We start from the raw sequence: 23,954 nt of genomic DNA, 5'->3' as shown, positions 1-23,954 counted from the left end.
GGGGCCACGGGTGACCCGGGGGGGGGGCCGGTGACTGAGGTGCCTCCCGGGTCGGGTGGCATCTGAGCCAAGGCCTGATGGGCATGGGGAGCAAGCGTGCAGGGCAGAGCCCTGCAGGCGGAGGGGACAGCCGGCCTTGAGGAGACGTCCCTCTGATCGGAGGGTCGCTCGCGCCCGGAGTGCAGCCCGGTGGGCGGGGACTCACGGAGGCGGGCCGCGGAAGGACTCTTCCTAGAGAGTTCCAGCAAGCACAGGCTCGATCCGCCTTTCCTTTACAAAGACTTGCTGGGTGGCCGCTGAGGAGTGGCCGAAGGAGGTGCGGCAGAGTGGCTGGGACCCTGTGGATGGGACGCTGGGAACAGCGTCACGGGAAACAGGGCGTAGTGGTTTCTGAGACGGGAGTGGGCCCTCCGACCCAGAGGCAAAATCTGCTTGCGTCAGCCTTGACAGTGTGTAAGGTCACCCAGAGGCGAGTGCAGATAACGGAGAAGTCGCGGAGGAGCCTGTGAGCGGAGGGCGGAGGTCGGAGGTCGGAGGTCGGGGGAGGGTGCTGTTGCCCCATCAGCTGGGGGCTCTAGGCGCCGGAGGGGTGGCAGAGTCAGTGTTGGAGCGCCCCTGCCGCCCATCACTGCTGCCTGCCGAGCCTGACTCCACCCAGGACCCCTGGACCCCAGGCGGCTGGAGAGGGCGGCTCTCAGGCCTCCAGCCCCCGGGGTGCGGAGGCCGAGAGGGAGTAAGAACAGACACCCCACTCACACGCGTGGGGGCTGGGGCTCCCGGAAGTCCAACTTCATCTCGGACCCCTCGGATGGGCTCATTACTCTGGTGTTCTCTTAGCATAAAAACAAGGGAGGAAATCACAGAGGAAAAGGCAGATTTGACCTCAAAACAAAGCAAAAGTTGTATGATCCTATGTCAAAAAAACACAAAAAACGTTTGCACAAAGTTAAAAGGCAAATTACAAGGTTATAGCAAATAGCTGTCACGCTAATGGCCATGTTGATTCCCTCAATCTACGAAGAGCTCCTATAAATGATTGGGAAAGATAATATCCCAATAGAAAAAGTTAGCCAAGAATGTAAATTGATAATTCACAGAAGAGAAATACAAGTAAATGTCCAGTAAACGTATGAAAATCTCATTGACAATAAAAATTCAGGACGTCCCTGGTGGCACAGTGAATAAGAGTCTGCCTGCTAACGCAGGTGACACGGGTTTGATCCCTGGTCCAGGAAAATCCCATATGCCAAGGGACAGCTAAGCCTGTGCTCTAGAGCCCACGAGCCACAACTCCTGAAGCCCGGGTGCTCCAGAGCCTGTGATCTGCAGCAACAGAAGCCGCCACGACAAAACGTCTTCACCACAGTGAAGAGTAGCTCCGCTTGCCGCAAGTAGGCAAAGCAGCCCAGCGCCGCCCAAGAAGTGTTTTTCCTTTTTTTTAGATAAAATATTGTCCAAAAGTGGGGAAGTGGAGGGGAGTGATGTTGCTAACAAGAATTTATTATTTTGATGTGTTTTACATTTCTTGAGAGCCCCTTGAACAGCAAGGTGATCCAACCAGTCCATCCTAAAGGAAATCAGTCCTGACTGTTCATTGGAAGGACTGATGCTGAAGCTGAAGCTCCAATACTTTGGCCACCTGATGCGAAGAACTGACTCACTAGACAAGACCCTGATGCTGGGAAAGATTGAAGGCGGGAGGGAAAGGGGACGACAGAGGATGAGACAGTTGGATGGCATCACCGACTCGATGGACATGAGTTTGAGCAAGCTCTGGGAATTGGTGATGGACAGGGAGGCCTGGTGTGCTGCAGTCCGTGGGGTCAGTCGCAAAGAGTCGGACACGACCGAGCGACTGAACTGAACTGAGCTGAACATCAAGCTACTGAACTGAACTGAACTGCACATCTGTTGGGTCCTAGTGTACGTGTTCAGTTTTACATGGCCTTGAGTATTTTGCCGTCTCACTGTAAGCCTTCCGGGAGCATCATGGTAGTGGCTGCGTCCCACTCACCCACAGCATGGAGAGCTTATATCTGACTCCCTGCGTTGACATTCAGGCTGTTAACATTTTTGCCACTGCACATGCCGTTGCCCTGAGCATCTCGTATGTGGATATTTCCTGCCTTTTGGTTTCCTTAGCGTCCCAGAAGTGTGGTTCCTGGACTAAAGTGTGTGGGAAATACAAGACCCTTGAAACATTTCCAAACTGCTTTCAGGAAAGACGCCCCAGCCCCATCCCCACGAGCCATGCTCACTGCTGGGTTGGCAACAATGAGTGCTAAGTCGCTTCAGTCGTGTCTGATTCTTTTGCGACCCCATGGGCTGCAGGCCACCAGGCTCCTCTGTCCCTGGTATTCTCCAGGCAAGAATATGGGAGTGGGTTGCCGTTCCCTCCTGCAGGGGATCTTCCCGCCCCAGGGAATGAACTGGCGTCTCTTACGCCTCCTGCATTTGCAGATGTGTTCTTCACCACCACTCCACCTGGGAAGCCCACTGGCTACAGTAGATATTCTTTTTTTCTTATTGTCGAAGCTTAGTTTTTTGAATACATAAACCATGACACGCACAGGTTACAAAACCCAACATGTTTCAGAGTAAATGGAGAAGAGTCAGTCTCCGCTGACACTAATTCCCTCTGCCAGAGATTTTCCTTGCTTGGTTTTTGTGTTTGTTTGATTTTTTTTTGCGGGGGTGTAATTTTTAAAATCATTCATTTGAAAAACTTCATAGGAGCTTGCTCTTTTTTTACTGTGGTGAAATACACGTGACATAAAATCCACCATCTTAGCCATTCTTAGGTGTATGATGCAATACAGTTCAGTGGCATTAAGTACGTTCGCATGTGAATATCACCACAGTCTGTCTCCAGAACCGTCTCACCTTCGCAAATGGCAACTCTGCGTCAAATAACAGCTTCCACCCTCTCTCCATCCCCCGCCATCACCCCCCACACACCTTTCTACTTCCCGTCCTGGGAATCTGACTCCTCACACAAGCAGGATCACACAGGGCTTTTCCTTTGGGGTCGTTTTCCGTGTTTATTTCCATCTCTGCTCCCCTCACGGTCTCCGCCCTGGGAGCAACTCCTGGGGGAGGACCTGCGGGCCAGAGGGTTGGCCAGGGTGCTCCCCACTGTAGGGCACTGGGGCCCCCGTATCTGAAGGCGGCTGCCCCCTCCCCCGGCTGTTTCTCCTCCAGACGCTGAGCCCCCAGAAGCAGGCGTTCATCATGGAGATCCTGTCCGGGTGCCTGGAGTACCACAAGCTGCTGACCATCGTGGTGGACGCCTTCTACGTGCGGGACGGCCGGCTCTGCCTGCGGGCCGACTACAGCCTCTTTGAGGGTAGGTGCCCGTGGCCAGCCGCGGTCGGGGGAGCCCATGGGTCCCTGCGGGCCAGAGCCCCGCAGACCCTCAGTAGCAACTGAGACCCTCCCCCAGCAGGCCTCCGAGGTCCTCAGCCTCCCTTCCCTCCCTGGACCCTCCCGGCTGCCAGAGCGCAGGTGGCCAGGGGACTGTGTTTCCCTCCTTCACTGACGTGGAGACAGACTCCAGGCATGCTGACCACCAGGCCCCAGGACGCAGGCCTCCGCAGGCCTCGGAGGGCTGGCCTGGCTGGGAGAGGTGGCTCTGGAGGCCAGTCTGGGTAACAGGACTGGTCTTCATCATCAGCTGAGCTCCTGGCCCCACGGCCTGAGGACCACGTGCAGAGCCGGTGTCCTGGCTGTACTCTGGACGCTCCCAGAGGGGGTTCAGTAGAAGGAGGCGTTTGGGGACTTCCCTGGCCGTGCAGTGGTTAAGACTTCGGGCTGCCAGTGAAGGGGCCGTGGGTTCGATCCCTGGCCAGGGAACTAAGACCCCACGTGCTGTGCAGTGCTGCCTTCATGGGTGTGGTGACATCGGGGGCAAAGTGGCCGGTGTCTGAGTCGGGGAAGGTGGTCCCGCCCCTGGGCCTCGATGGCCCTGCCTGGGAGGGAGGGGTCGGGACTGCAGGGAGCACAGAGGTAGAAGTGGTGGGGGGCACGATGCCGGGGCCAGGGCTGGGCTGCTGGCCCCCCGCCCCCTAGTCCAGCGGCTTCCAATCTCAGAATTCACAAACTGAAATGCAAGATGGTTTTACTTTTACCCCAGAAGTTTTGGGATTTCTGGAAATGTATCCAACGAGCTACTACAACCTGGGAGTGCTTGAAGCCCTGGAACCCGGCCCCCCGGGCCCCGCCCCGCCGCCCCCATCGCCTGTGCTGTTGCGTCAGGCTGTCATTTTCACGGGGGCCCGAGGGAGGCGGGCGCCCTTGGCTCTGTTCGCTGCTGCCGTCGGGCCCTTAGCCCCGGGTGCCTCTCCCGGGATCGAACGCCCGGGCAGGGCCCCAGCATCCTGCTCCCCAGGCCCATGCCCTGTCTCCCCGCAGTGATCTGCTACTTGGCCACGTTCCAGCTGGAGGAGCTCGGCTTTCAGCTCTTCCGGGATGTCGTGCGGTCCCAGCCCGTCCACAAGGTGTGCCAGGTGAGCCCCTGCCGCCCCCAGCCCCAAGCTCTGTTCTCAGACCCCAGGCCCCACCCCTCCTTGCTGCAAATGCGCCCTTTTCAGGCCTGGGGAAGCTGGTTTCTGCTCTTCACGGTCCGGCGTGTGGTCACTGCTGGATGTGAGCTGTTAGTCGAGACAAGGCGTCCTTGCCTGTTCATAGTCTGGGCCTCTGGAACCTTCCGAGCTCCAGGCAGCCTCTCCTCCCTGCAGCAGGGGCTGTGCGGCCTTGGGGGGACGGGAGTGGGCGCAGTCCAGAGCAGGTCCTGAGGGGTGGCAGCCTCCGAGAGGGCGCCTGCAGGAGCCCACCCCCTGCACCCGCCCCAGGCCGTTTCTGTGGACACCTGTTCACTCGGGTAGAAAGCTCAGGATGCCTGGGGCCTCAGGGCCAGCAGGACCGTGAATGGGCCTGAGGTCCGCTGCCCTCTGCCGGCCACTGCCACGGGCATTTGCTATGGGCCTGGCTTCCTCTGCGAGCAGCTCTTGGTCCACCCTCACAGGGACTGGGTGAGGTCACTCCTACAAGCACTCAGCCCACAGTTGAGGAAACTGAGGCACAGAGAGGTTCGGTAACTAACTCGACATCACACAGCAGCTGAGCGGCAGAGCTGGCTCTTGGGCCAGGCTTTCAACTGCTGGCTGTTTCCTCCCTACTTGGCTTGGTGGTGGGGGGGCAGCCCCCAGGCCAGGATAATGACTCCCGGGAGAAGAGAGGGACAGCCGAGGCCCCAGGAGTGCTTTGGGGCCCCTCTGGAGGGAAGCCGCAGGCGCTGCAGGGGCAGCCCTGAAAGGAGAGGCGTGGGGCCAGGGGGAGGGGAGCCAGGAGCCGGGACACTCCCGGGACCACCGCCCCAGAGATCTGCACCCGCCCACTGGCAGGTGACCAAGGCAGCACGTTTAGCCACTCATTTTCCTCTCCGTGTTAAACGTAAGCAATTCACAGTGCGTGGATGTTTGCAGAGTCAGCGTAAGCGAGGGCTTCATTTCGTGACAGCATTTTCTGAGCGCTATTCAGAGACAACCCCCCCTCGCCCCGGGGCCAGCTTCCCAGCTGGAGTGCCAGCACTTGGTTCACACTCCGCTGTCAGAGTCTTGAAATTCTTATGATTGTTGAGCAAAAGGCCCACGAGTGAGTCAGCCTGCCCCGGGTCCGAAGCTGCGGAGCAGACCCTGCACCAGCCTCGGCCTCCCGGCGGGTGCCCACGGCTACCACGCCCTCTCCAATGCGGCTTCCTTTCAGAGAGCCCCCCTCCACGGGCGGACGGGGAGTGGTGTGTCCCTAGATGGGGGTCAACAGACCCCCTGTGCTGAGAAGAGGAGGGGGCCCGGGGGTGGAGTGGTGGGCCCCAGGAGCAGTGGTCTGGGAGGAGGAATTGCAGAGACCCCATGCCCCAACCATAGGGACTTGACTGCCTCCTTCATCAGAAAGTGGGAACAGGAATTAGAAGATGGAGCTAACACCGGTAGGGGGTAGGCGAGGAGCTGAGACAGCCTCCGTGGTGCCCAGGGGGTAGACAGAGGCCCCGAGGGGTTGGGGCGTGGGGGAGCAGGGGCCAGGCTGCTGAGTGGGAAGCTGTGGAAGGCTCTAGAAGGACCCCTGGCAGCTGCTCCCTGGGGAAGGGCATGGAGGCCTGAGCAGAAAGAAGAGGGGCGGACATGCCTGAGGGGGTGGTGGGCCCCAGAGGAGGCAGCAGCAGGCAACCAGAGGCCCTGCCCCTGCCCCCTGCCCACCGCCACCCCCTCCGGCATCAGGGCTGAGGGCCTTCCCAGCCCCCACCCAACCAGAGCTGGTGAGGAGGAGTGGGTGGGGGTGTCCGTACAGACCCAGGGGGTGCAGGGCTTGAAGCCCGGGGGCCCACAGCTGACAGGGGCCCCGCTGGCGAACACAGGGGCCCAGGTGAACGATGGGCAGCTCCCCGGGGCCCACAGGAGGGGGCAGGCCAGGGGGGCTGGACCCCTGCCTGCGGCCTGCTGAGGTCTCCTGGGGGTGCGCCAGCCACAGCTGCCCCCCCAGCACTGACTCCCCGCTGGGGGCCCCCCGGGTCCTCACTCTCACCTAGTGGGTCTGGCCCCCGCCGCTCCCTCCTTCCTCAGTTCCTCAGGTTCCTCTTCAACCCCTTGAACCTCGGCTCGTGGATCAAGGACGAGTGGAGCCTCGTCTACGAGACCTCCCACGTGAAGGAGAACTGGATCGACCCCCTGATGAGGTGGGCAGCGACTGGGTCTCACCTGGGCGCTGGGCATCCTCGAGGGCAGCCAGCTCGTGACCGGGGCAGAGGAGAGGCCTGCATCTCTTCCCCAGCTGCCCCCGGAGCGCCACTCCTGGGCCCGTCACCCCAAAGCTGTCCCCACCGCCTTCCGCAACCTCCCTCAACAGGCTCAGGCCAATGCCGGCTGGGCTGGTGCAGGCCAGGACCCACGGGCAGAAGGACCTCCAGTGGGCCTGCCAGGGCCAGTGTGCAGCTGCACCCCCTGCAGCCGGCCCTCTTTGCCAGGGTCGGGGGAGCCACCTTGTCTTCCTGGGGACGGGCCGACAGGTGGTTCTGGCAGTGGCAGAGCCCTCGGGTGCCAGCCGGGTACAGGAGGCCCCCCACCATGCGGGGGAGGAGGCCCGGCCCTGAGCAGCGGGGTGCCCCCAGAGCCGGCCCTTCACGAGGGGGAGGGCCTCACTCCAGTGGCTGGACTCACTGCTTCCCGGGGGGCTGCTCCCAGCCGCCCAGGCCTGCAGACCCTGCAGCCCCGCCCAGCACCCCGTGTGCAGCCTTCCCCGCCCACTCTGTGAGCAGCCCCCTTCCTTACCGGCCCCGCCCCGCCGAGACCCCAGCCCTGCTGACCCTCAGACACGCCCTTCCTCCTCCTGGTGACCTTGGACCTCAGGCTGGGGCAGGAAAGAGTCACACCAAGCAGTCTCCTCAGGAGGCATTACCCACTGGCTACGTGGGCAATGGCCGGTGGTGCCCACTGGCATGAGGAGGCATGGAGGGGAGGAGCCCAAACCTCGGGGGCAGCCCAGCAGGGCCCTTCCAGAACCCCTGGTCCGGGGCACCCCCACCTTGAGACTCCCTCCTCCTCACCCCCTCCCACGGCCTCCTCTGCGCCCGTCACGGTGGTGCAGCTCCAGGAAGCTTGCTTTTGCCTCGCCAGCTTGCTGCCTGCTCACAGCCCCCTCCCCCGTGCTGAGGGGCTGTCCCCTCAGTGACCTGCACAGGCAGCCCATCCCAAGCTGCTCCCACTTTGCTTTTGAGGTGGCAGCCGGAAATCCAGGAGCTGATCGACCAGCTGCAGGGGGAGCTGACCAGCCAGCTCTCTCCTCCAAAGAGCAAGGCCAAGGTCACAGAGCCCAAGGAGCTCAGCCTGACCACCCCCAGACCCCGTGCCATCCCCGTGCCTGAGCCGGTCCCCCAGGTGGCCAAGACCAGACCTGTAAGTGGAGCAGGTCTCCGTGGACCCGGCCTGTGCAGGCAGGGAGCATGGGCTGTGTGGGCTGGGGCGGAGCTGGGTTCTTCCAGGGCTGAGGGTGCATGGGCCAGACCAGGTGCATTCGATGCCCCCACCACCCCATCTCACCCAGAGAGGGAAGCCTGGCTGACCCAGAGCCCGCCCAGGGGAGTGGGCGCCCAGGGAGTGAGGTCTGGTGAGTAGGCGTGGAGTGAAGCTGGTGGCCGCAGGGTGCAGGCCTGTCTTACTTGGCGCTCAGAGCCCTCTTTAACCCTGTTGCTATGCACCTCTCCCTCCCCACAGTGTACGCGCGCGCGTGTGTGTGTGTCTGTGCGTGCGTGTAGGCTTTCCCCACCTCGGGGTCTCTGCCTGTCTATCCCATCTGCCTAGACCCTATTTTGCTGCCTCCCGCTCCCCTGCGTTGTTGACGTCTCTCAGTCAAGATGCTTCTTATTACCAGGTAAAAGAGCTCAGTCTGGCTTAGACAATAGAGGACTAGTTGACTCTCACGGCTGAATTAGGATGGGCTTCAGGCATGGTTTGATCAGGGTGCTGGAGCTGCTGCTGTGTGACTGTCTTCCCCCTAGTTCCCTCTGAGGGTCAGCTTGATCTTTGGGCTGACTTCCCTCATGGTAGCCAAACATCCAGGCTTCATGCCCACAACTCACTGTCCAGGGCGTGAGCGGAGACGCCTAGGGCCAAGAATTCTGTGGCAGTGTGATTAGACCAACTGGGGTTGCGTGTCTGCCCTTGACCTGATGACCGTGACTGGGAGCGCAGTGTTCCGACCGGTCTTGGGCTCTACCCTGAGTGCCTGTGATGGACTCAGCTTCCCAGAACCAATCGCATCCCCCAGCAGAACTAAGGAATACGTGAAGGGTAAAGGGATGGCGCTGGACGGTCTCAGGCTCCCAGTCCACTCCCACCACCGGTCTGGTCTCCTTACAGTCTCTTCCCTGAGAGGCCTTCCATGGACCCCCTGGCCCCTGTCAGCTGTCTCAATTTCCTTTTCGTTGACCCAGATCCTTTCCTTACTGACATCAATTAGTCTTTATGGCTTTTATTAGTCTTATTAGTTTTCATAGTGCGGCTTGGCACCTCGGGTCTCCCTTCCACTGCCCCCACCACCACCAGGTCCCCAGGAGCACCTACCAGGCGCCCAAGGAGCAGCGGCTCCTGGAGATGACCAAGAGATACAACCGCTGGAAGGCCGAGGTCGGTGGGCTGCAAACGGAGACCCCCGTGGGGGTGCCGGCGGGCGGGGAGGGGAGGGGTGGCGAGCCGGCCTGTGCATCTGTGGCCGGGGGACCGCGTGGCGGCTGGCGGGGCTGCAGCCGTCTGTCCCTGTGCAGGAGCTGCTGCTGCAGGCCAACTTCGAGGAGCTGCGGTGCGCGGTGCCCAGGAGCCGCGGGGAGCCCCAGCTGCAGGTGACGCCGCCCCTCATGTCCTGGGCAGGGCTGCACAGACAGGCCCCTCCCTGTGCCACAGCGGGGAGGGTGGGGTGCGGGGCCCCGGCCCACGGCGGGGGGTGGGGCCGAGACAGCAGGCCGCACACCGTCCAGGCCAGCAGGGGCAGCCTGGCCCTCTCCGGCTGTTTCCAGGTCTTCCCACACTGAGCATTTAACATTTCTGTAAGAAAAAAACTCCAAGATGCGTTTGTCAATAAAGAAAGTCAGGGAGCTGGGCCGGGAGGCCCCGCGCTGGGTGGACACTGAGCGGCGTTCCCCCTGGGAGAGGCTGACCTGTCCCCCCACCCCACACCCCCGCCACCGTGGACCCGCTTGGACAGCGGATGGGCCAGAGGTGAGCCTCCCCCGGGCAGTGGGGGCAGGCCAGGGAGAGGGCACCCCGCCCGGGAGCAGCGTGCCCTGTGTCACGGCTGAGTGCTTGTGTGGGGGCTGCCTCTCACCAGCTGCTGTCCCGTGGACCGCCGTGCCAACCCTGATGGGGTCAGCAGAGCAGAAGGCTGGGCAGGGAGCAGCTGGGCCCGTCCTGGGGCAGCGCCAGGGCAGCAGGGAGAGGGCCCCTGAGCCCGCAGGCTGCAGCGCCCTGACTGGGAACTGCGGTCCCGGGTCCCAAACCCTCCCTACCCGCCGGGGCGGCTGCAGGGCCCTGCCCAGGGACCCCACATGGGGCGAGCTGGGCAGAGGGGAGTGGGCCAGGCCTCCCCGGGGTGCATTTGGGGGCACCCGTGGGTACAGGTGCCAGGCCTGGACTCCCGCAGGACTCCAAGAAGAAGCCTCGGCTCCGGCTCCCGCCTCGTATCCTCAAGGCCCAGAAACTGACCTTCTACACGGTGAGCGGGAATCCTGGGGTTCTCCCAACGCGTCCGCCTCCGGGCCTGTCCCACTGAGGACATCCCGGCCCTTTCGGCCGAGGGGAGTGCAGGGCAGGGGGCGGGTGTGGAGGGCAGAGGGGCAGGGGGGTGCTGGCTGCTCCGAGGCCGCCCCCCACCCCCGTCACATCCTGCCCCAACCCTCTCCCGCAGCCTAATGACAACGCCCCGGTCAAGCTCAATACGGCCGCCATCCTGCGTGAAGGGGCCTTGTACCAGCGGCAGGTGGAGAAGGAGCTGCAGAGGTGGGGATGGGAGGGCCTTGGGCACCCCTTGCAGGGTCTGGGGGTGGGGGGGTGCGGGGGACACAGTCCCACCCGAACAGCCGCAGGGACTCGAGAAGGCCAGCGTTAGAGTCATGGCCACAGCTCAGGAAGCTCGTCTCCACTCGGGGAGGAGATGGACAGACGAGGAGGTGGAGGCTCAGGGAAACCCGGCCAGCGCACAGCTCCCTGAGGGGCCGCCTCCTCCCGGTGGAGGCTCAGGGAAACCCGGCCAGCGCACACCTCCCTGAGGGGCCGCCTCCTCCCGGTGGAGGCTCAGGGAAACCCGGCCAGCGCACAGCTCCCTGAGGGGCCGCCTCCTCCCGGGAGCCCTCTCCGGTGCCCCCTCCCCTAGAGCGCCCCGGCTTCAGGCCCTGCTCTCAGCTGGAGAGCTGGGCTGTGGGGGGAGCTTGGGTGTCTGACCGGCTGGATAAGAAGAGGGACAGAGGGACAGAGGGGTGGCGGATAGACAGATGGGTGGGCGCGGGGGGGCGGGGTGGAGGACGGACGGACACAGGTGAGCGGATGGACGAGCGGCTGAAGGGACGAAGCGGGAGACGCGGCTGGAGGGTGGGTGCACACACTGGACCAGGGCTGGTGGGTGGGGGTCGTCGGCGGGCGGTGTGGGGCCAGGTGTCCGGTGTAGAGCGGCCATGCCCGTGAAGGCCACGCCCCCCCACCCCACCCCGTGGACCTTGGGCTTCAGGCGGGGCTCACGGGAGCCCGCTGCCCTGTCTCCCCAGGGTGGACCGGCTTGTGGACGGGGCCGGGGACTTCTCCGAGTTCCTCGAGTGGCAGAGGCGGATGCAGGCGAAGGACCGGGAGGAGCAGCTGGCTGCGGGCGAGGTCCGCCGGCTGCGGGGGAAGCTGAGCCACGAGGAGGCGGTGCTGGCACGGCAGCAGGTGGCGCGGGAGAAGAGGCGGATGGCGGAGCTGAAGAAGGAGGAGGTGACCGGGGGTGGGGGTCGGCCGGGGCTGCTCCTGCGGTTGTTGACCCGGCCGTTTCCTCCTAAACCCACAGAGCCGGGCCGGGTCCACTGGCCCCGCGTGGCCCGGGCCGGGGCGGGGGGCGGTGGTGGAGGGGCCTCAGTGGGCCAACTGGCCACCACTTCGGGTCCAGGCTGCCCCCCGCCCCTACTAGCAGGGTCGGTTGGTCCCCGCACCTACATGTGAGGGGAGACTGGAGGACTGAGGGAAACTTCAGGGAGGCAAACGTGTTTGCACAAGACACAAAAGGGTATATGGGTCACCCACGTTTCCAGTGAGGATGCTCTGGACATTGCGGGAGACACGGCCTGGCTGGGGGTGCCCTGCCGGTGTCCCGTCCCGAGGGCCTGGCGGGAGCCTGGACGAGGCGGGAACCTGCAGGGCCAGGGACGCACAGGAACCCACGCCCGCTGGATGTGCCCCTAGGGTCTGAGTCGCGGCTGCGCCTCAGGCTCACGTGTCCCTCCGCCTGCGAGACACGCTTGTGTTGTTCTTCACGTTGTTCAGTTCCACAGTCGCGTGCAACTCTTTGTGACCCTCGGACGGCAGCACGCAGGCTTCACTGTGCTTCACTGTCTCCCAGAATCTGCTCCAGCTCGTGTCCATCGGATCGGTGATGCCATCCATCCATCTCATCCTCTGTCGTCCCCTTCTCCGCCTGCCTTCCATCTTTCCCAGCATCGGGGTCTTTTCCAATGAGTCAGTTCTTCGCATCAGGTGGCCAAAAGATTGGAGCTTCCAGTGAATATTCAGGACTGATCTCCTTTAGGATGGACTGGTTGGATCTCCTTGCAGTCCAAGGGACTCTTGAGTCTTCTCCAACACCACAGTTCAAAATCATCAATTCTTCAGCAATCAGCTTTCTCTATGGTCCAACTTTCACATCCATACATGATTATTGAAAAAACCATAGCTTTTATTAGACGGACCTTTGTCGACAAAGTAATGTCTCTGCTTTTTAATATGCTATCTAGGTTTGTCATAGCTTTTCTTCCAAGGAGCAAACATCTTTTAATTTCATGGCTGCATCTGCAGTGATTTTGGAGCCCAAGAAAATGAAATCTGTCACTGTTTCCATTGTTTCTCCATCTGTTTGCCATGAAGTGATGAGACTGGATGCCATGATCTTCGTTTTCTGAATGTTGAGTTTTAAGCCAACTTTTTCACTCTCCTCTTGCATTTTCATCAAGAGGTTCTTTAGTTCCTCTTCGCTTTCTGCCATAAGGGTGGTGTCATCTGCATATCTGAGGTGATTGATATTTCTCCTGGCAATCTTGATTCCAGCTTGTGCTTCATCCAGCCCAGCATTTTGCATAATATGCTCTGCATATAAGTTAAATAAGCAGGGTGACCGTATACAGCCTTCATGTACTCCTTTCCCAATTTTAAAATGTCTGTTGTTCCATGTCCAGTTCTAACTGTTGCTTCTTGACCTGCATACAGATTTCTCAGGAGGCAGGTCAGGTCGTCTGGTATTCCCATGTCTTCAAGATTTCCCACAGTTTGTTGTAATCTACACAATCAAAGGCTTTGGCATAATCAATGAAGCAGAAGTAGATATTTTTCTGGAATTCTCTTGCTTTTTCTATGATCCAGCGGATGTTGGCAATTTGATCTCTGGTTCCTCTGCCTTTTCTAAATCCAGCTTGAACATCTGGAAGTTCTCAGTTCACATACTCTTGAAGCCTAGCCTGGAGAATTTTGAGCATCACTTTGCTACCGTGTGAGATGAGTGCAATTGTGCAGTAGTTTGAACATTCTTTGGCATAACCCTTCTTTGGGATAGAAATGAAAACTGACCTTTTTCAGTCCTATGGCCACTGCTGAATTTTGCAAATTTGCTGGCATTTTGAGCGCAGCACTTTCACAGCATCATCTTTTAGGATTTGAAATAGCTTAGCTGGTGTTCCATCACCTCCAGTAGCTTTGTTTGTAGTGATGTTTCCTAAGCCCACTTGACTTTGGACTTCAGGATGTCTGGCTCTAGGTGATAACACCACCATGGTTATCTGGGTCATTAAGATCTTTTCTGTACAGTTCTTCTGCGTATTCTTGCCACCTCTTCTTAATATCTTCTGCTTCTGTTAGGTGCACACCATTTCTGTCCTTTATTGTGCCCATCTTTGCAGGAAATGTACCTTGGTATCTCTAATTTTCTTGAAGAGATGTCTAGTCGTATTGAATGTATGATTTGCAAGTATTGTCTCCCATTCCATGTGTGTGAATGCTCAGTCATGTCTGACTTTTTGCGATCCCATAGACTGTGGTCCATCAGGATCCTCTGTCCATGGAATTTTCCAGGCAAGAACACTGGAGGGAGTTGCCATTTCCTTCTCCAGGGGATCTTCCTGACCCAGGGACTAAACCCACGTCTCTTAAAGCCTCCTGCATTGGCAGGTGGATTTTTTACCACTGGTGCCATCTGGGAAGCCCAAAAAGTGAAGCTGAAAGTTGCTCAGTTGTGTCTGACTCTGCAACCACATGGATATGCACCCCCAGGCTTCTCTGTCCATGATATTCTCCAGGCAGGAATACTGGAGTGGGTTGCCATACCCTCCTCCAGGGATCTTCCTGACCCAGGGATCGAACCCGGTCTCCTGCATTGCAGGCAGAGTCTTTACCGTCTGAGCCGCCGGGGAAGCCCATTTATGGCTTCAGGCCTTACATTTAAGCCTTTGATCCATTCTGAGTTGATTCTTGTGTGTGGTTAAGGCAGAGGTTCAGTCTCACTGTTGGCATAAATCTGGCTCTTTCAACAATATTTACAAAAGAGACTGTCCTTTCCCCACTGAATTTTCTTGGTGCCTTGGTCAAAGATTAGTTGACCATGTTCATTTTCTGTGAGCTTTTAAGTTTCATTTCGTTGACTTTATGTAGCTGAGCTGGTAAAGAATCCGCCTCAATGCAAGAGACCCCGGTTCAGTTCCTGGGTTGGGAAGATTCCCTGGAGATAGGCTACCCACTCCAATATTCTTGAGCTTCCCTGGTGGCTCAGCTGGTAAAGAATCCGCCTGCAATGTGGGAGACCTGGGTTTGATCCCTGGGTTGGGAAGATCCCTTGGAGAAGGGAACGGCTACCCACTCCAGTATTCTGGCCTGGAGAATTCCATGGACTGTATATCTGTGGGGTCGCAAAGAGTTGGACACGTCTGAGCGACTTTCACTTGCCTGTTAACGAAGTAAGCCTTTAATCATAATGTCTTCTTACAGGTATCGTGTCCCGGTTTCTCATTCGGCTTCACCTGAATGCTGTGTTCTGGCCGTGCACGCGTGTTTTCGTGTCATCAAACTTACGAGTCTTCTCCTTCGTTGTATCTGGATTTGGAATAGTGAGGAGGGTTTCCCGTGCACCTGGTACGGAAGGATTCAGCCACAGTCTCTTCTAGCGTCTGTGTGGCTTCATTTTTAAACCTGGGTCTGTATCCGCTTGAAGCTTGTTCTCGCACATGGTGTCAGAGCCGAATCCAGCAGATGCCGTCCAGTGTCGTCTTCCCGTCCCTGGATGCAGGATGTCTCCACTTGCTTCAGTCTTTCGTTTCTTTCATCTGGTTGTTGGGTTTCTGTGTGTAAGTCCTGTAGACGTGTGTGAGACTGCACCTAAGTGTCTCTCCGTGATTTTCCAGTGGTTGTGGATGGCAGTATTAAGTTCAGTTTTGGTGTCCACGCAGTGAATGCCCGTCTGCAAAACACAGCTGGCCTTGCGTGTCATTCCTGCGTCCTGTGGCCTCGCCAAACTCCCTGACTAGTTTTCTCGGACAAACAAGACCGTTTGTCATAGGTTCCCTGAGCTTCTCTCTGTGACGCGGCTGTCGTCTTCTATCCCTTCCTTTCCCATCTGCATCCCGTTCATTTCCTCCTCTTGCCTGTTGCACTGGCTGGTTCACCATCTTGGGGGAAATCAGTCTTTCACTGTTCAGTATAATGTTAGATGTCGGGTTTTTCGTAGATGTGCACTTTATCAAGTCGACTAAATTCCCTTCAGTTCCTGGTTTTCTGAAAGTTTTTGATCAGGAAATTTTGCCCGATGGTTCTCTGGATCAGTGGATACAGTCGTCTGATCATCTTTAGCCTGTTAATATGGTGGATTCCATCGACGGATTTTCAAATGTTGAACCAGCTTTGCATTCTAAGAATACACCCCACTTGATTGTGGTGTTTGTATAATTCTTTTTTATGTATGTTGAATTCTATTTGGTACTATTTTGATTTTCTTAGAGTTGTTCTTAGATGTGGTTTCATAAGAAGTGTTAATCTATAGTTTTCTTCTTTGTAATGTCATTTGTCTGATTTTGGTTATCAGGGTAATTCTAACTTCATAAAATGAATTTGGAAGTATTTTCTCCTCTCATTTTCTAGGAAAGATTGTGTCAAATTGATATTCATTCTTTCAACACATGGTCGGATTCTCCAGTGAAATCATCTGGGTTTGAGGTTTTCTTTTTTGGACGTTTCTAAATCACAAATTCAACTCTCTTACAAGTTAGAGAGTGATTCAGATGATCTGTTTCGTTTTGGGTAAGTTGTACCAGTTTCTGTTTTTTGAGAAATTGTCCATTTCACTGAGTTGCCAAATTTATGAACGTAAGAGTTGTTTTTAAGATTCTGTTACTGTCCTTTTTAATGTCTGTAGGGTCTAAAGCATTCCACTCTTGATATTGATGATTTTATGTTTTTTCATTTTTTCTGTAAGGATTGCTAGAGATTTGTCAATTCCATTGATCTTTTCAAAGAACTAGCTTCTTGTTTCATTTATTTTTCTCTACTGTTTTCAATGTTGTTGACTTCTGCTCTTTATTATTTCCTTCCTTCTGCTTGCTTTGCGTTTATTCTGTTCTCTTCCCAGGTTCTTGGGATCGGAGTTGGATTACCGACGCGAGACTCCGCTGCTTTTCTGTTTTAAGTGCTCGGTGTTGTACGTCTCCGTTTATTTGTTGCTTTGGCTGTGTCCACAAATTTTGGTATGTTGTATTTCATTTTCATTCAGTTCAGTGTCCTTTTTCACTTCACTTGAAAATACCTCTTTGCCCCATGGATTATTTAGGAGTATGTTGTTTAGTTTCCAAGCATTTGTTCTTTTTCATTATTGATTTCTGGTTGATTCCATCGTGGTTGTTGAACATGCTCTGTGCTATTTATCTTAAATTTGTTGAGATCATGTCTTTCATAATGCCTTGTTGAAGCATTTTAATGATGGCTTCTTTAAAAACCACGGTCAGATCTAACAGCTCTGTGACCTCAGTGCTGGCGTCTACTGATTGCGTCTTCATTCTGTTGGACACCATCCTGGCTTGTGGTGTGATAACCGGTTGAAACCCGGACATTCTGGGTATTATGTTCCAAGCTTCTGGGTTGCATTTAAGCCTTCTGTCTGAGCTGCCCCTCTCTGACGCTGCTCTGGCAGGGGAAGGGAGGCACCACGACGTTACTGCCAGGCAGGCTTATCAGCCCACTTTCCCCACGTGCCTCTGCTGACCCCCGAGAGGGGCTACTCGTGAGGGCAAGGGCTCCGCTAGTCCTCCACCGACAGCTGCCTGACCGGGAGTGGCAGGGCACCTCATCATTGCCCCCACGTGGCCCTCGCTGTCATGTGGCAAGCGTGAGGGGAAAGCCCTCACTTGGCACTCAGCTTCCTCTGATGCCACCCTGGTGGGTGGGGGTGAAGGGACCCTTGTTCCCACAGGTGGGGGTGGATGCCAGGTTGCTGAGCTTGCTGCCAGCTCTCCTCTGGCACACTGGACCCCTGGGGCAGGCCCCTGCTCAGATTCATGTGCTCCATCTCCCATGGCTTGAGGAAGTCCACGCCCACTCAGCCTTTGCCCAGGTTTTGTCTGTGATGTCACAGGTCGTGTTGCACTGTCTTCTGTCTCTCTGGGTGGCTCCTGGCTTCCCCGGTGGCTCAGCTGGTAAAGAATCTGCCTGTAGTGAGGGAGACCCAGGTTCAATCCCTGGGTGGAGAAGATCCCTGGGAGAAGGGAATAACAACTCACTCCAGTATTCTTGCCTGGGAAATCTCATAGACAGAGGAGCCTGGTGGGCTTCAGTCCATGGGGTCACAAAGAGACAGCTGAGCAGCTGACACTCGTTGGAGAGAGCCGGCTTTGGTCATGCTTTTCATCTGTGCCTGTGGCATTCTGGGGGCCTTCAGCCCCCAGCCTGGAACACACAAGGTACAAAGGAGACCGGGGGCCCAGCACCGCACCATTCCTCCGGCCCCGCAGGCCTTGCCAGCCGGCCCCCTCCCCTCCACTGCTCACAGTCTTCTTACGTATTTTTTTTTAATATTTATTCATCTGGCCGGGCCAGGTCTTAGTTGCAGTATTCTCAGCTGACTCTTCTGTGACTCCGTGGAACTATATCCCGCCAGGCTCCTCTGTCCACGCGATTTCCCAGGCAAGAATACCGGGGTGGGTGGCCATTCCCTTCCCCAGGGGAGCTTCCCGACCCAGGGATCCAGCTCATGCCGTTGCCCACGTCAGCAGGTGAATTCTTTCTCTCTGGGCCACCAGGGAAGGCCTAGCTGTGGCGTGTGTGATCTAGTTCCCTGACCAGGGGTGGAACCCGGGCCCCCCCCAGCATTGGAACCACAGAGCCTGGCGTGTGCGATCTACTTCCCTGACAGGGATCAAACCCGGGCCCCTCCCACATTGGAAGCACGGAGCCTGGCGTGTGCGATCTACTTCCCTGACAGGGATTGAACCCGGGTTCCCCCGCCCCCCGCACTGGCATCACGGAGCCTTAGCCGTTGGAGCACCAGGGAAGCCCTGTATGTTTGATTATATTCGGGGGTTTTAGCTGTGCCGAGTAGGAGGAGTAGGGAAAAGTGCCCCCCCACCCCCCGCCGTCTTCCCAGATGTGGAAGTTCCAGGTGCCGATTCTCATAAAGGCTTTTGCAGCCTCTGTGGAGAGAATCCACTTTTCCTCCCAACCTCTGTGCGTGTGGTGAATTGTATGAGGGATTTCTTAATGCTAACCCATCCGTGCCTTCCTGGGATGAGTCCCGTGCAGTCTCCCTGGAGTTTGAGAGTCCCTGGGACTCACGCGGAAACGTCCGGAAGCGGGGGGTGGGGGCAGAGGGCAAAAGTGGGCTGTAGTTGAGCAGCCGCACATTTGCCTTGACCAGAGACCCCGAGAGGAGCCTGGGGGAGCCACCTGGAGGGGCAGAGACCCCATCAGAGGGGTGGGCGCTGGACGCCGGGGCTTGGACTAGAAGCTGCGGCCTGATGAGCAGCCTTGCTGGGGACGAGACTGTATCCAGGCGACCCATCTGAGGTGCCGGGGGGAGCAGCTCCTCCTGGAAGGAAAGCAGCCCCACCCCTGCAGGCTCGCTCCTAACTCCTCGGGGCTCCTCACTCCTCCTCCTCGGGGCTCCTTCCGTGTTCCAGGAGCCGGGCTGCTCTTGGGAAGCGGGCACAGAATACTCTGGCTTCCCGCCACCCTGCACCTCGCCCACCGACTGTCCGCGTAACTAGGGCAGCATCCTGAGCCGCGAGCCGTGTCCCCCAGAGCGAAGCTGACCCTGACTGCCCCACACTGAGCGGGTCCTGAGGCGTCTCTCCCCTCCTGGGACATCCAGCTACAGGCGTTTTAGATGACAACTGTGTTTTACGAGCAAACCAACAGATTAGACGTGGCTCAGCTGGTAACGGATCCACCTGCAATGTGGGAGACCTGGGTCCGATCCTTGGGTTGGGACGATCCCCTGGAGAAGAGAAAGGCTGCCTACTCTAGTATTCCAGCCTGGAGAATCCCATGGATTGTATAATCCATGGGGTTGCAAAGAGTCGGACGTGACTGAGCAACTTGCACAGGAACATTTGAAGAGAAAATTGCATTTTTTCCTGCATTTTTTCCGTTCATGCGGGACTGGTGACTTTTACAGCCTTTGTCTTGTTTTTAACTATTATTTTAGTTGTTTTTTTTCCTAAGTTTTTAAATCGAGCGTTCTTTATTTATTTATTTTTCCTGCACCATGCACAATATGGGATCATAGTTCCTCGACCAGGGATTGAACCCAAGCCCCTGCAGTAGAAGTGCCGAGTCTTAACCACTGGGTCTTAATGGGACTGTGTATCGCCGGAGGCTCCGTAGCCACGGCCCGGCCCGCAGAGCCTGCCCTCCCTACCCAGCCTCCCCTGTCCTCTCTGCCCATCTAGAGCCACGGGACGTCCTTTCTTTTGAGGGGCAGGATGTTTGGGGCCCATCTGAATTTCCTCTTCTTCAGACACATGTTCAGTTATTCTCCTGAGCCCCGGGGCCTCCTCACAGAGCCCAGGGTTGATTTCCATAGCTGGGGGCCAGGGGCCTTTTCTGATTTTTTCCTGGTCACCAGTATTAAGGCACTCTAGCAATGGGGCCGAAAAGGACACAATTGCAAAGTCCTGAGTGTAGCTCTGTCACTGTCTCAAAATGTTAAACAATATGAGTATACTGTCTTCACTAAATTTTATCTCCCCCCTTCTCTTTTTGGCTGCACTGCTCAGCTTGTGGGATCTTAGTTCCTCGACCAGGGATTGAACCTGTGCCCCCTGCAGTGGAAGCGCAGAGTTTTAACCACTGGAGAGCCAGGGAATTCCCAATTTTATCCCCTTTTAAAAATAATTTGATGAACCATAGAAATAAGTAACTATATTGGGGGGAAAAATGGATGAAATTCACATAATTACCTTTTTAAATCTGTTGTCACAGTGAACTTAATCCAGAAGACCGGTACACAAAACCACGGGGTGAAGGACCCTTCCCACTCTGGTTGTCACGGGCGCCCGTTCCCAGAGCCCGATTCACGGAAGCGTTGGGTGGATTGTTCCCTTAGGCGGCCCTTGGGGCATTTTTCTATTTGGTGCTGTTGGGCGGGTCCTTGTTCCCTTGAATTTCCAGCTGAAGGCCCTTCCTTGGGGCAGGGTGGTGCTGGCTGTAGAGGCGGGAGGCGTGCAGAGCCCAGAGGAAGCCCACGGAGGCGCGAGGCCAGGCTGGCCCCTGAGTGGACTCCGGGCCAGACCAAGGGCCCAAGGGCTATGTCCGAGCAGACAGAGCTGAGAGCCGGCCCCGGGGCTCCGGGCACCCTGGTGACCCCTGCCCTCCTCCCACAGGCCGGCCCGGACAGCCAGGCCGCAGCCCCTCTGCCCGCCCACCCGTTTGGCTTTCTGGCCTCCCCTCTTTCTTCGAGCACTCCACCCTCTTCTCCGAACGGCGATGCTGGGCTGACGTTAAGGCCACGGCTGATGGCGGCCGGGGAGCGGCTGGGGAAGCGACACCGCCACTCCAGTCAGCAGCAGAGACTCGGGGGCGGGGCAGGGCGCTCTGCCCGGGTCACCCCGCTGGTTGGGGCAGCGGCAGAACTACAATCCCGGACTCCCTCCCTCCCTCCCTCCCTCACTGGGCCTCCTCCATGGCTGCGGGCCTCCTGGGCTCCAGGAGGCTTACACGGAGCTGGGAGCCAGGGGTGAGGCCCCCAGCCCTCTCTGTGCTGCCGACAAGCTCGGTGCCCAGAGACCAGGCATCTTTCTTTGCCAAGAGGCTGCTTACCTGAGGTAGGACTCCTCCATGTTCTGGGAGCCTGCTTTTTTTTTCACCTTGTATTTCCACCAAAGCATTTCTCGAACTTATGACAAAGTTTCCAAAGAAAGTGAAGTTGCTCAATTGTGTCCCAGCTCTTTGTGACCCATGGACTGTAGCCCACCAGGCTCCTCTGTCCGTGGGATTCTCCAGCCAGGAATACTGGAGTGGGTTGCCATTCCCTTCTCCAGGGGATCTTCCCGACCCAGGGATTGAACCCACGTCTCCCGCATTGTAGGCAGATGCTTTTCCGTCTGAGCCACCAGGGAAGTTCATTTTTACTCTTTGAAACAAACAGTCCATAGAGCTGCAGGGTCAGACCAACTGAGCGAGTTAGCACGCACATCATTTTAGTTGTTGCTTAGTTGGTAAGGACTGTGGCCTGCCAGGCTCCTCTGTCGGTGGGATATCCCAGAACACTGGAGTGGGTTGCCATGCTCTCCTCCAGGGGATCTTCCTGACCCAGGGATTGAACCCATGTCTCCTGTACTGCAGGCGGGTTTGTTACTGCTGAGCCACCCGGGAGGCTCCCCCTTCCTTTACAATGCCATAAAATGCTCCAGGCTCATCGCGTACCTTCTCCTCCTCAGCCGTAAAGTGGCCATCTCTCCAAGGACCCTGGTTCCTTTTCTTAGAACCTGGGATAAACTTGCATGGAGAGGGGTGGCCACGAGCCAGTTTATATGTGCTGGCAGAGTGCTTCACCAAGGCTTCCTTCCTGCCCAGTGTGCCTGGAGTCCCCGCCACCACCACAGGCGGACCCTCCACGTGCCATGTGGTCTGAAATGAACCCTCAGCGGCCAAGACCTCTGGGGTTGGCAGTCCAGGGCCCCTGGCGGGCGCTGGGCAGTGACGGGAGGTATACATCCCACTCTGTCCTTTGTGGCATCGTTTTTTTCTTTTTTAAATGGAGAGTCTTTAAATAATTTTCTATGTGTTTTGTGGCTGCACTGTGTGTTCGTTGCTGCACAGGCTTTCTCTAGCTGTGGTGAGCAGCGGCTTTGCTTCTCGCCGAGCCTGGGCCCTGGAGCTCACAGGCTACAGTAGTTGCGGCACATGGGCTTGGCTGTCCCGCAGCACACGGCATCTTCCTAGACCAGAGGTCGAACCTGTGTCCCCTGTACTGTCAGTCCAGTTCAGTCGCTCAGTTGTGCCGACTCTCTGCGACCCCACGGACTGCAGCATGCCAGGCCTTCCTGTCCATCACCAGCTCCCAGAGCTTACCCAAACTCATGTCCACTGAGTCAGTGATGCCATCTAACCATCTCATCCTCTCGTCCCCTTCTCCTCCTGCCTTCAATCTTTCCCAACATCAGAGTCTTTTCAAATGAGTCAGTTCTTTGCATCAGGCGGCCAAAGTATTGGAGTTTAAGCTTCAGCATCAGTCCTTCCAGTGAACATTCAGGACTGATTTCCTTTAGGATGGACTGGTTGGATCTCCGTGCAGTTCAAGGGACTCTCAAGAGTCTTCTCCAGCACCACAGTTCAAAAGCATCAATTCTTCAGCGCTCAGCTTTGCATTGTCAGGCAGATTCTTAACCACTGGATCACCAGGGAAGTCCACTTTGTAGTATCTTGAAGACTGAAAATAATATTCTGAATTGTTCACAATAGCGCCAAACGGGAAACAACCTGAATGTGTCTTGATGGTGGAATGGATCAAAGAGTTGTGATATGTTCCCTGAAACAGCCACGAGAGTAAGCCAACTGCAATCCCAGTGAACACGTGGGTGAGGCTGGAACCCCTGGCGCAGAGCAGAAGAGGGGAGCCAGGACGCAGGCCTGTGACGTGCTTCTCAGTGGCGGCAGCACGCCCTGTGGTCAGGGCCGTGCGTTTCAGAGGCTCCAGGAGAAAGAGGGGTGTGGGAGGACCGTCAGGTCGTGCCTGGGGCTCCCCTGGGGCCGGCCTGGCCTGTGCACAGACGTGGGCAGAATCTGGACAGCTGGCCCCACGTGGCTGCAAAGCAAGGAGGGTCCTCCTCTCTCAGCCGGAGTCAGCAGTGGGTGGGCTTCAGGGCAGACCAGGGGCCCTGACCCGGTCTCCCCTGGGCTCTGTTGGCCGCCCTCTTCGGCGACCCTGTCAGATCCGGGGTCGTGGCTGCCTGGTTCTGGGCTCACCCCCATTGCAGAGGCCAGGAGGGGCGTGAGGTGGGACTTCCCCGCAGGCCCGACCCCCGAGACACTGGCGAGCCTAAACCCAGGTTCCCGGGTGATTCAGGGCCAACCTCAGCAGCTCAGGGGCCAGACCGGGCGGCTCTGATGGCGGCTGGTTGTGTCCAGACAGCTGAGCTGATGCAGCGGTGCACGGAGAGGCGCCTCCAGGAGGAAAAGTCCATGAAGGAGCTGGTGGAGCAGGTGATGGAGACACAGAAGAACGTCAGGGTGGCACAGACTGAGCTCCGGAAGGGCCGCCGGCGGATAGGTAGGGGGTCGGGGCATGGGGGGTTGCCGTGCCCTCCCAGAAGCTAACCCCGCCCCCGGGGCTGGCCGGCTGCTCTCCGAGCCTCTCAGCGCCCCACTCGGCCCCCAGCTCAGGAGGTGACAGAGGAGAACCGAGAGCTGCTGCAGCGCAGCGCGGAGGCGGCCAAGGAGGAGCAGAGGCGGCGCTGCACCCTCGTCTCCCAGCTGCGAGCCCTGGAGTTTCAGCCCACGCGCAGGGGCAAGCTGGTGGACCTGACCCAGGTGAGGCCGCCGCCCAGGGCCTGTGCCCGTCCAGCGCCCTCCAGCAGGGGAGCTTCCCCGCGTCTTCCTGGGCCTGGCGTCCTGCGGAGGGTGCACCCACAATTCCCACCAAAGCCGAAGGTGGTCTGGACCCCAGCTGGGGTCCACCCGGCCACTCACGCCCAGCTGCCTCCT

The 23,954-nt window shown here is 57.7% G+C and overlaps 1 protein-coding gene across 1 annotated transcript in view; it reads left to right on the top strand.

Moving 5' to 3' along the window:
• CFAP99 (cilia and flagella associated protein 99) overlaps positions 1–23,954 on the top strand; it is a 39,732-nt gene that overhangs the window by 11,967 nt on the left and 3,811 nt on the right. Inside the window, exons 3-13 of the mRNA XM_070372834.1 lie at positions 3,202–3,346; positions 4,411–4,505; positions 6,618–6,730; positions 7,769–7,946; positions 9,096–9,176; positions 9,314–9,388; positions 10,186–10,257; positions 10,450–10,541; positions 11,303–11,507; positions 23,379–23,520; positions 23,629–23,780. Of these exons, the coding sequence (XP_070228935.1) occupies positions 3,202–3,346; positions 4,411–4,505; positions 6,618–6,730; positions 7,769–7,946; positions 9,096–9,176; positions 9,314–9,388; positions 10,186–10,257; positions 10,450–10,541; positions 11,303–11,507; positions 23,379–23,520; positions 23,629–23,780 (1,350 nt within the window). The remainder of the gene's footprint in view (positions 1–3,201; positions 3,347–4,410; positions 4,506–6,617; positions 6,731–7,768; positions 7,947–9,095; positions 9,177–9,313; positions 9,389–10,185; positions 10,258–10,449; positions 10,542–11,302; positions 11,508–23,378; positions 23,521–23,628; positions 23,781–23,954) is intronic.

This window comes from Bos mutus, chromosome 6 (genome assembly GCF_027580195.1).
Source record: "Bos mutus isolate GX-2022 chromosome 6, NWIPB_WYAK_1.1, whole genome shotgun sequence".
In the NCBI taxonomy this organism is placed as follows: domain Eukaryota; kingdom Metazoa; phylum Chordata; class Mammalia; order Artiodactyla; family Bovidae; genus Bos; species Bos mutus.
The sequence above is the reverse complement of the archived record's forward strand: the minus strand, read 5'-3'. Positions and strand labels throughout refer to the sequence as shown.